The sequence below is a fragment of the Gymnoscopelus braueri genome (assembly GCF_963280865.1).
Source record: "Gymnoscopelus braueri genome assembly, chromosome: 21".
NCBI classification, from domain to species: Eukaryota; Metazoa; Chordata; class Actinopteri; order Myctophiformes; family Myctophidae; genus Gymnoscopelus; species Gymnoscopelus braueri.
This window is the reverse complement of record NC_137623.1, coordinates 29,618,239-29,630,496: the sequence shown is the minus strand read 5'-3', so window position 1 is coordinate 29,630,496 and position 12,258 is coordinate 29,618,239. Positions and strand designations below refer to the sequence as shown.

Genomic DNA, 12,258 nt, shown 5'->3' with positions numbered 1-12,258 from the left:
ATTTCTTCGGGGCAGCCTACTGTCCACTCATCCCAAGTTTATTCAAAATCTGGCCATTTGCTTTCAAGATAACTTGCTAACACACCTGTAAACACTCGGATTGAACCGATTACCTGCCTTGCATTGCTACAGGCAGGGTAATGAAGCCCAAACACATTTTTGTTTTGAAATCTGTTTTTTATCTAAAAAGGATGTCAGTGAGATCATAGTGATCTGGGTAGAGCAGAGCTCACATCGTGTCTTCATCTATAAAGTGAATATAGTGCCCCTCAAATGTGCCAGTGTGTGTGTGTGTGTGTGTGTGTGTGTGTGTGTGTGTGTGTGTGTGTGTGTGTGTGTGTGTGTGTGTGTGTGTGTGTGTGTGTGTGTGTGTGCGTGCGTGCGTGCGTGCGTGCGTGCGTGCGTGCGTGCGTGCGTGCGTGCGTGCGTGCGTGCGTGCGTGCGTGCGTGCGTGCGTGCGTGCGTGCGTGCGTGCGTGCGTGCGTGCGTGCGTGCGTGCGTGCGTGCGTGCGTGCGTGCGTGCGTGCGTGTGTGTGTGTTTTCCTGTCCACTGATTTATTATGAGGTAACAGGATTGAGCTACATTCACTTTCCAGGACAGTGGAAAGATATGATGGCAGAGCAGCCAGTTTCCTCTCGTTAAGAAGAGGTTTATAGGTGAAAACGCAGGAGAGCGTGGCAAGATGTGCGCACCGAGAGCAAGGTTGTTAGCACCAGGCATCTGTCTCTGTCTCTGTCTCTGTCTCTGTCTCTGTCTCTGTCTCTGTCTCTGTCTCTGTCTCTGTCTCTGTATTTCTGTATTTCTGTCGTTTCATCTGCTTGTCTGTGTCCCTGCAAAGTAGGACTGGGCAATATGACTTAAAATCAATATCAATTCGTGTGTATGGGTGTGCATACACATGTGTCCGAAAAGATAGCTGAGCCAGAAAGAAAAGCTCTCAATATACCGGTCAGTCTTTGTTGCTACTCTCATCTATGGTCATGAACTGTGGGGTCATGACCGAAAGAATAAGATCGCAGATGCCAGCAGACGAAATGAGTTTTCTCAGAAGTTTGGCTGGTGTTTCCCTCAGGGATAGGGTGAGGTGAGAAGTTCAGTCACCCAGGAGGGACTCGGAGTAGAGCCGCTGGGAGGTTCTCTGGGCACGTCCCACTGGGAGGAGGCCACGGGGCAGACCCAGGACCAGATGGGGGGGATTATATCCCCACGCTGGCTTTGGACGCCTCGGGATCCCCCTGCATGAAGTAGTTAATGTTGGCCGGAAAAGGGAAGTCGTCTGGAGCTCTTTGCTGGAACTGTTGTCACCGCGACACAGCTATAAGCGGCCGAAGATGGATGGTTTATGGGTCTGCATGTACAGTAAACATCTGCCTGTGTTTCTGTCATCCTTTTGTGTGCTTGTCTGTGTGTGTCTGTTTGCCTGTGTGCGTATGTGTTCCGTCTGCCCATACCCATGCATGTGTTTTTGTGTTATTCTGCAATGTGTGCATGCTTTTTATTGGTGTAAAAAAACAAATGCGGCGATCAATCAAGCCAAGGTCTCCCTCTGCTGCCACCCCCCCTTGTTTACGAGACAATTAAAAGGCTTGTCGAAGATTCAGTCATCAGAATGTCATGCTTTAAATACTGACTGGACCGTGCAGAAAGGTTTGAAAAAGACAGGCCAAGTTGGCTGCATGGTGCGTTGCTTGTTTGTTTCGGCCGTGATGTTTATATCACCCTGCAGCTGTTTTTCAACACACACACACACACACACACACACACACACACACACACACACACACACACACACACACACACACACACACACACACACACACACACACACACACACACACACACACACACACACACACACACACACACACACACACACACACTCTCTCTCTCTCTCTCTCTCTCTCTCTCTCTCTCTCTCTCTCTCTCTCTCTCTCTCCCTCTCTCTTTCTCTCCATAGGCCTATGTCCCTCTCTTTTTCGACTTGTGTCTCTTGGCTGCCTCTGGCTCTGTTTGTCTCTCAGCGTTTCACTCTGTCTGTCTTTCTCTTGGTGGTCCTCCATGTATCTCTGTTTCTTTCCCTCTCTCTCTCTCTCTCTCTCTCTCTCTCTCGCTCTCGCTCTCGCTCTCGCTCTCGCTCTCGCTCTCTCTCTCTCGATGTTGATGGTTAGCATTAGAAACAGGTGTCAGACCTCATGCTTCAGTACAGCAGTGTGTTCTCACGGTTGAAGCATCAGTGTGAAACTGGGCTGCCTGCTGCACATCAAGACCTGCCGAGCTGCTCTATACTTTCACCCTACACTACTCACTGCTGATGAACAGGACACAACACCATAGAATAGAATAGAAGGGAACTGGGTAGAGTAGAATAGCACAGAATAGAATAGAATAGAACAGTGGTTCTCAAACGTTTTAATTTCAAGGATACCAATAAGGATACCCTACAAGGAACTCACTTTGAAAACCACTGGAAGAGAAGAAAACTAAATAGAAAATACAGTAGAATAGAATAGAAAACTGGGTAGAATTGAATAGGACAGAATAGAATAGAAGATGACAGAACAGAATAGAATAGAAGATAAACATAACATAACATAGCAGAATAGAAGAAATTATAATAGAATAGCAGAGAGCAATCTGATAAACTGAGGCAGACTTATTTCCACTGTAGTAAAAGGTTATTATGCAACATACAGTAACATTCTCTCATTTGCAACTTCTGCAACTGTGCCAGTCTCTCTCTCTCTCCTTCCCTCTCTACCTTTATCTCTACCCCTCTCATTCCTCCCTCCCTCCCCCCACTCCCCTCTCTCACTCCTCAGTATCTTTATTGGCATGTGAACAGCGCTGCCAAAAGCTTCAGTTAAGCTGAAAAACGAAATGAAGAACGAATGACACATAACAACAAACATCTGAATCTCTCTCTCTCTCTCTCTCTGTGTGTGTGTGTGTGTGTGTGTGTGTGTGTGTGTGTGTGTGTGTGTGCGTGTGCGTGTGCGTGTGTGTGTGTGTGTGTGTGTGTCTCTCAGGGTTCCATCCAGCAGCTGGTGTTGAAGTCGGATCCCACGGCTCCAGACGATCAGTGTGAGGAAGATGACCCCTATGTAAGCACACAGCATCCTTAAACACACTTACGCACTAATACTAATGGATAGAACCACTGCTCCCTCTACTGGAGGGCTCCTAGCACTGCAGGTGCATTCAAGGTTCAAGTTGATTGTTACATCTTGTGTTCAGGTACTAAAGCAATTAGCCACTAGAGGTCGCAGTTTACCTTGTATTTTATAATGTCTGCATCCGACCCTCTCAGCCATTATAACTGTTGCTTGTGGTGGTGATAGGATTAGCAGTATCTTGTCGATCTAGTCGATCTTGTCGATCTCATCAATACTCCCAGGGCATCGACATGGACGCTCACTTGTGTTAAGTTGTGACAAGAAGAAGCCATTATAAAATAGAGGTAAACTGAGACCACGCGTGGCTTATTGCTTTTCTAAAACGGTTACAAATATGGCAACATGAAATTAATAGACACGTCCCAATTAAAACAGTTCTTAATAATTGACTACAAGAACAACTTCTGCAAGAAAATAGTCCCCGGCTACCAGGAAGAGCAACTTCCTCCTGACAGAGACGAGTGCATGTTTACTCAGCCAGTCCATGTTTAGACGTCAACTTTTCCCAAACAAACACCATAGAGACACAAAACGTAACTGTTATTCAATCTCATTGTGTCTAAGATATTCGATAGAAATTAATAATGATTTCGTGTAAACTGCCTAGCTATACTTAGCCTTCCTGCACAGATGGTTTGCGAGGGATGGGGAGCGCTTGTTTTCCTTACAAGACCCGCCCTAAGACCCTCAGTCACTCGCAGTCCTACACAGGTGATGCTTACAAGCCCCACACGGCCGGGGCTTGGCTTGTAAGGAGAACAAGCGCTCCCCCTCCCTCATCCAGCTACAGATACGCAGGAGCACTGTAGAAACATATCACACACCTGTGATTGATATAAACTGATCTAGAGGTGTGGATTATAGTGTCTTTTAGTACGTCTACTAAACGGAAACAAGCCAATCAGAATCAAGGATTGGGACTACCGGTTACAGCAACATGTCTGAAAGCACATTTCTCTAATAACACTTGTATGTTATTATTTCATGTCTGTCTGTCTGTCTGTCTGTCTGTCTGTCTGTCTGTCTGTCTGTCTGTCTGTCTGTCTGTCTGTCTGTCTGTCTGTCTGTCTGTCTATCTCTCCACCCATCTGTCTGTGTGTGTGTGCAGGCCTCAGGGTATGGTAGTGGTGATGATGCGTATGAAGACATGGAGGGTGTGGATGAGGTGAAGAAAGTAGTTGAGGAAAGAGAATATACTATGGTGAGTGTACACACAGTCACACGCACACGCACACGCGCACACACACACACACATCACACACACACACACACACACACACACACACACACACACACACACATACACACACACACATGCACGCCCACGCTCCCCAAAATTGTACATACATTTACCCTCTCTCTCTCTCTCTCTCCTTCCTCTCCCTCTCTCCCTCTCTCCCCTCTCTCTCTCTCTCTCCCCTCCCCCTCTCCCTCTCTCCTCTCCCTCTTCCCTCTCCCCTCTCCCTCTCCCTCTCCCTCTCCCCTCTCCTCTCCCTCTCTCACCTCTCCCTTCTCTTCTCTCTCTCTCTCTCTCCTCTCTCTCTCTCTCTCTCTCTCTCTTCTCTCTCTCTCTCTCTCTCTCTCTCTCTCTCTCTCTCTCTCTCGTCTCCCTCTCTCCCTCATCTCGTCTCCTCTCTCTCTCTCTCTCTCTCTCTGCAGCCCCTCCAGAACCAGAGCTCACTGCCTCCAGTCCGGTCAGAGCCCGCCCACAGAGGTGTCGCTAGGCAACGATGATGAGGATGCTGAGGAGACATCAGGACAGGAGGCTGAGGCCAACCTCAATGAGAGGTACAACCAAACCCAATGTTAAACATCTCTCTAAAACAATCATATTATAGTCATCTTATTTCTAACTTTTGCCTCAATTACGATTATTTTGGCGAAAATAGCTGATACCCTTCTATAGTTTAATATATAATACAGGGCTTAAGTGCTTAATCAGACTAATCGATTTGTCACTTATAAAAAAAAACGTAACACAACTTTTCAGTGTCGATTCATTGATATACATAATAAGTAATAAGTAATTTAACCCATTAACAATCTGAAGCCGATTCTACAAATGTCTTCTAAATCCCAACAGTTTTCTGAAAAACATATGTTTCTATTCAGTGGTGCTCAAACTCTTTCATGACAAGGACCCCCAAAAATGATATGTATTTGGCCGCCGACCCCCATCTCAAAATATTTTGTTCCATTTTTCAGAAATAGCAGATCTACGAGCTTGTATATCTGCTATTTGTGAATAGCCAAAGCGTAAAATAATGCTGTATAGCTCAAATAAAAAATGACACAGATGCGTTCCAGGTCTTAATGGGTTTAAAAATAGATAAAAAAAGATCTTGCTACATGACCACGATTAAGTTGGTCATTACTTCTATTAATGTCGGTTTAAAGAAATGTGGGTTAATTGCCCAGCCCTATCAGTCATCATTCAGGGCTCATTTTGTCTCTCTCCCCTGTCTCAATTTATGTTTAAACATAAACAGTGATAGGATGAGGGAGTTTCAGTTTTAACTCTTGACTGCCAAACCACCAAGTTAGAAACTGGCCTATCTTAATACTTAATAAAATGATACGTAATATTTTTCTATTATATACCTAGTTTTATATAAACTTGCTGTAGTAGTTAGTACTGTATATTTAGGAGTTTCTTTTAACCTGCTAACTGTGTTCTTCACTCAGCCACCACAGCAGCACCATCTGTGACAAGGCGTCCAGCCAGCAGACCTCACGTTGTAAGTAGAAATGGCTTTTGTCATGTATCAGTTTATTCTGTAAAGAAATGTAAACGTTCTGTAAAATAATGTATTTTGTTACATGCATTACATTACAATAAATAAATACAAATATGGAGATACAAGGTTTTTGCCGGACAGCAACAAATTCATACAAGCCAATCAATCAATTAGCTAACGACCCCTCCAATCAATTAGCTAACGACCCTCCAATCAATTAGCTAACGACCCCTCTCCCATTGCAGGTGACTCAAGTAAAGAAGGGGGAACAAGGAGAGCCGGGTCCTGCCGGACCTCCAGGACCGGCTGGCCGGTTCTGGGGCGGCTCTGGGGAGAGAGGGGAGCCGGGGCCCCGGGGCCCGCAGGGAACTCCAGGAACTACGGGGGCCCCTGGAACTCCTGGAACGACGGACAGCTTGTATGTTTATTTATGTGTTTGTTTGTGTGTGTGTGTGTGCGTGTGTGTGTGTGTGTGTGTGTGTGTGTGTGTGTGTGTGTGTGTGTGTGTGTGTGTGTGTGTTAGTTTGTGATGATTTTTATGCACCAGTCTTGTGTTAAGCCAAAATGTGTGAGACACAGTTATCCAAATAATATCACAGCTCGTAACTGTTGTTCGATGCTCCAACTTTTATTTTTAGACAATGACTGTGTGTGTGTGTGTGTGTGTGTGTGTGTGTGTGTGTGTGTGTGTGTGTGTGTGTGTGTGTGTGTGTGTGTGTGTGTGTGTGTGTGTCTGTGACTCATCTGAGTAAAGAATTGATATCTGAGTCAAATATTTGTTCTGTCTTCTTTTTTCCAGGGCATGAAGGGTGAAATTGGAGTTTCAGTAAGTAGAACGTCTCAATTGTATTCGTATAGAACACTGGTTCTCAAACTTTTAAGGACAGAGAGCGTACAAATACGGGTCCATTTGGTTCCATTTGTTACACTCTCTCAGAGTTACAGACCTGCAAGGGTCCATTTGGAACCCTTAGGGTCCCTGGACCCCACTTTGAGAACCACTGATATGGAAGGACCAGGTCACTTTTGGATATACTGTTTTTGCATGAAAATAACTTACTTTTCTGTTTCCTCTCTACATTAAATATATTCACAGAAAAAATACATAATACGGATATGCTGAGGATCAAGTGTCTTCCTTTAAAAAGTCTTTCCTATGTTGTTTCTTTAGGGTGAAACCGGGCCTCCAGGATTCCCAGGGTTGTCAGGGGAACCGGGACTTAATGGTGAAAAGGTACAAAAACGTGCACTTTAACAAACAGGATAGACATATTACGTAGGAAACAAGGTTTCCAACCGACAGCGACCATTATGGATAGATAAGATCAATAATGGAATGTCTACCCTTCTCTGTCCCCTACAGGGTGACGCTGGCGTCGGGCTACCTGGCCCTCCAGGTCTACCAGGACCTCCGGGCCGACCCACCAAGTCGCCCAGGTTCTCTGTAAGTCACTCACATCATGACCCGTGTGCTCGTTAACGCTGTTGTCCGATTGATTGGTTGTTCAGTTGATCAATGTGTGACGTGTGTGTGTGTGTGTGTGTGTGTGTGTGTGTGTGTGTGTGTGTGTGTGTGTGTGTGTATATGTGTGTGTGTGTGTGTGTGTGTGTGTGTGTGTGTGTGTGTGTGTGTGTGTGTGTGTGTGTGTGTGTGTGTGTGTGTTTCATCAGGATGCGTTGGAGGGTTCAGCAGGATTTGATGACTTTGACAGTGACGCAGAGATCATCAGGGTGAGAGCAACCCCCCCCCCCCTTCTATCTCTCTCTCTCTCTCTCTCTCTTGTACTCACTCTTTCCTAACATGTTACGGTCCCTCACATCTCATGGTAGTATGGTATGTCTGCCTTTCTCTCTGTATAGGGACCCCCAGGTCCACCTGGTCCCCCGGGAATTCCAGGGCCCCCGTCTGAAGACGTCGTACCCCGGACTTCCAGGCGTTGCAGGGAGGGATGGAAAAGACGGGGAGATGGGAGCATCTGGCCTCCCTGTAAGTTCAACAGAAACACTCCACTTTACTCGCTTTCTCAGTGTGTGTAGTGATGCGGTGTATGTGTATGTGTGTGCGGTGTGTGATGCAGTGCATGTGTACTCAGATGTATGTGCAGGGTGTCTGTTCATGCAGTGTATGTGTATGTGTATGTGCGTGCAGTGTGTCTAGTCATTCAGTGTATGTGTACTGTATGTGCGTGCAGTGTGTCTAGTCATGCAGTGTATGTGTATGCATCTGCAGTGTGTCAAGTCATGCAGTGTATGTGTATGTGCATGCAGTGTGTCTAGTCATGCAGTGTATGTGTATGTTCGTGCAGTGTGTCTAGTCATGCAGTGTATGTGTATGCATCTGCAGTGTGTCTAGTCATGCAGTGCAGGTGACTACTGGGGACAGATTTGACCATACTGCAAATTTGACGTGAGGGACGGCCGCAACGTTGCATGCTGACGGGGGACATGATTTACGATTCTGTCCCTATCGGTACGCAACTTGAACAGCGCTGAGTCGGCTGAAGCGGACTTTGCAACGTTGGGTGTGGCCACTCGGTCACCTGCGGCTAGCTGGGGGGTGCCTCATGTGGCTCAAGTTCGCTTCAGACAGCGCTCTGTTGTTTTAACAGGTTTTTTTGCGGAGTTGTCACCCTCTCTACTTAAAGAGGTGGTGCCATGGTTTTGCACTTTTTCTGTTTTTCATGTGTCTATGAGGTTGATAGAACTTTATTAAGCCCCCTGGTGGTGTTTTTATGGTGTTTTATGTCTTCTCTGACTACTTTGAGTTTCTTCCTGGAGGCTGAAACCTTGAGGGTCAAACGTGCCAATAGAAAAACAGCGCTTTAGTGACATAGTAAAAACATGCCCTCCCCCTCATTATCATAACACAGCAGGTGTGGGCATGAGGAGGAGGAGGGACTAGGACAGGTGGGTGGTGCTAAGGTGGTGGAGGAGGTGCTAAGGTGAGAACCAGGTATACTTAATGAACTGGAGGCGTGTCCACATAAAAACATAATTTTAACACTTTCTGTACACTTTTTTGAAAAAGATCTTCCTCCTAGTATAACCATAATACCTGATGATTATGTTTTAGGGGGGGGGGAAATCACTGAAAATCACAGCACCCCCGTCTTTAAAGTTGAGCAAATCTTTGAATATATACATTTTTTAAAGCAAGGAGGTCCCTGGAACAAAATATTTTACAAATGTTCGCTTTAAAGAATATATATTCAAAGATTTGCAAAAAAAAATCACAATTAAAAAAAAATAGCAGATCTACAAGCTCATAGTGCCGTGCTATGAGCTTGTAGATCTGCTATTTTTGAATAGCCAAATAAATCTGCGTTGAGTTTGAGAACGGCACTTTCACATTCCAGTTGCGGGCGGGTTATCTGGACGTTGTAAAATGACGTCACGACTGGGGTACCCGTCAAGTCAAATGTTGCAGCATGGTCAGATGTTGTCCCAAGCCGTCACTATAGTACTACTTGAGAGTGAGAATATGTTGGCAGTGTGTGTAGTCTTGCATGTAGTCTTGTCAAATGTGTGTAGTTGTTTGTCAGTGCTGACCCAGTGTTTATTTTCAGGTGATTGAGGAGTGGTTTAGTGGTTCTGGGTCTGGTTCTGGGTCTGGTTCTTGGTCTGGGTCTGGTTCGGGTCAGGTACTATGTTCTGGTCCCATCAGATCCACTGGGACTAAAAGACAGCATTTACCCCCCAACTGGTTAAAACCACCATGTTGATTCACTGCTTTTCTGCTGCCGCTTGCTACAGTACGCAATGTTGGATCATCAATAACACTGTGTGTGTGTGTGTGTGTGTGTGTGTGTGTGTGTGTGTGTGTGTGTGTGTGTGTGTGTGTGTGTGTGTGTGTGTGTGTGTGTGTGTGTGTGCGCGCGTGTGCGTGCGTGTAATATTGGTCAGAAATAAGAAAGGGTCTGGAGTGCTCTGAGATTCAAAATCAACTCAAAGATTGCAACAAAGGAAAAAACCAAGGCACTCTTCTGATGAAAAATGGAAAAGGCCTTTATTCCGATAGCTATTTCATCATTGAAATGAAGTAAAATTATGACAGGGATACAACCCACGTGTAGCGGCCCCACGGCCTTCTTCAGGCATACCCTTTCAATGATGAAAGAGCTATCTGAATAGAGGCTTTTTAACTTTTTCTTCGTAATAGTGCCTTGGCTTTTTCCTTTGTTGCACAATATTTATCTTTGAAATGCAGTGGAGTAAAAGTCATAAGTTTCCAAAAAACTAAACTAGTAAACTAGTAAAGGACAGATACCCAAAGATTTACTTACATTCAGTATTCAAGTAAATCTACTTTGTTACTGTCCACCACTGGTTAAGCTTCTGTCCACTCCACACAGTGGGCCACTCTTATTAAAGGACAAGGACACTGTAGAGGTTTGGGTTGTGTAGTTACCTTGCCGTGATGTAACTCCAAAGGTGGGACGAGAAATAAAAAATAGTTACTCAATTGATTTGGAATTGATACTTCCAAATATACTCGTCATTGACAGCTCTCAAAGTCACCCTTTTAGGTGTAAACTAATGCAAACAAAGCTGATTCTGAAAATATATAGAACATCACAAAACCCGGTGCTGTTTTATATATATATATATATATATATATATATATATATATATATATATATATATATATATATATATATATATATATATATATATTAAATATTTTTAAAAAATGTCAACTTCCTGTTGTATTTGCAATTTTTATTAGGACTACCAATCAACAGGAAGTCGTATAAAAACAAAACAAAACAGCACCCGGTTTTGTGATGTTATATATTGTCAGAATCACCTTTGTTTGCGTCCGTTTATGGGCTAAAGACTGACTTTGAGAGCTGTTTCATCGTACAGTGCAAGTAAACGAGGAGCTTTTTTATTTTTATAAATATATAAATTATCAATTTCTAATCAATGGAACAACTATTTTTGATTTCTCGCCCACCCTTGGAGTTAGATCATGGCATGGTAACTAACTACACAATCCAAACCTCTACCAACGTGTCCTTGCACTTTACCTGCATATTTACCAAACCACAGCACTACAGGATATGTGTCGGCCATGATGACATGTCATCTAGTCTTTATCGTAGCATACAGGCAGGAATTACTGAAACCGCTTTCCATGGTCTGGTCTCTTAGCAACAGCATCAGTTGGGGAAATCTGTCTTTTCACTGCAGCCTTTCAGCAGCTTTTACTAACTGTGTGAATGAGTTTCATTCTGTAGGTCATTACTAGATTCTCAACAATTGGAAAAGGAAGTAAAAGAGCTCATACAAGATGTTCTGACCTGCTTGTCAGAAAAGAACAGCTCACTGAGTCATGAGTAAAACTCAGATGCGAGTGCAAAGCTAGTTGAGAACCACTGGGCTATAAGTCCTACATTATTTTAAGTTTGTAAGTTTGTAAACAATGGCGCAAGGGTCCACATAGTTCAATAGGGCATAGTTTAGGGACATAGTTTAATTAATCAATATCAGAGTTTTTGTGTTATTTTTTTTATATCAACGAATCAACATAAGATTTTAATTGATTGTTTTATAAATTAGATCGACGGAATCGTTAATCTGATTAGCCCTTTTAAAAAAAGAAAATTGCGTAATGACGTAGTTGATTTACAAGCTAGTGAAAATAGCCAATCTACAAGCTCACAATGCATAGCACCGCAACGCGTGATAGCAAGTTATTGAAACTTTTCACTTACACTTACACTTACACTTACAATTATTGTTATTGTATTATTGTTATAATTAGCGATTAGCGATTATTTCGATTAACCGCTGCACCCCTAAAGCTCAATCTGAGAATATCAAACTACTCCTTCACCTGTTGCAGGGTGCTGATGGCAAGGATGGAGACCCAGGAACTGCTGGAGCTGAAGGAGACAAGGTGAGACTGACGGCATCAGTTTGTAAGTGTTCATGTCAAAATCAGGTGCTTTTCTAGCAAGGTGGCTAATGATTGTTCTCTACTCTGTTTGTATATTAACAGGGAGAACCTGGTTTGAGTGGGCCATCTGGACCAAAGGTACTGTCCATGTTATCACTATGATTATATTGATATTGATCGTTAATTGTCTCCGGAGGCCGGAGACTATGTTTTTCGCCTTGGTCCGTTTGTGTGTGTTCAGGTGGTGCATTTTCTGTGGTCTGATTGGCATGAAACTTTGCATGCACACTCCCAGTATACTAGGCCAAGGAAGAGTCTGCCCCAAATCTTTAATATCAGCCTTAAGGTAGCGGTAACCACAAGCCGCTTCACGTTTTGGCCTACAGTATAACTCTTGAACCGTAGGTTGTACAATCAAAATGTATTTGTCTTTGGATTCCTTTG

General features: G+C 44.0%; 1 protein-coding gene across 1 annotated transcript in view; it reads left to right on the top strand.

The window, feature by feature from the left end:
• LOC308076958 (uncharacterized protein) overlaps positions 1-12,258 on the top strand; it is a 98,808-nt gene that overhangs the window by 61,553 nt on the left and 24,997 nt on the right. Inside the window, 14 exon segments of the mRNA XM_080417483.1 lie at positions 3,028-3,102; positions 4,283-4,375; positions 4,829-4,962; positions 5,860-5,912; positions 6,158-6,330; positions 6,712-6,738; positions 7,084-7,146; positions 7,276-7,356; positions 7,584-7,643; positions 7,773-7,829; positions 7,831-7,899; positions 9,479-9,553; positions 11,761-11,814; positions 11,917-11,952. Of these exon segments, the coding sequence (XP_080273609.1) occupies positions 3,028-3,102; positions 4,283-4,375; positions 4,829-4,962; positions 5,860-5,912; positions 6,158-6,330; positions 6,712-6,738; positions 7,084-7,146; positions 7,276-7,356; positions 7,584-7,643; positions 7,773-7,829; positions 7,831-7,899; positions 9,479-9,553; positions 11,761-11,814; positions 11,917-11,952 (1,050 nt within the window).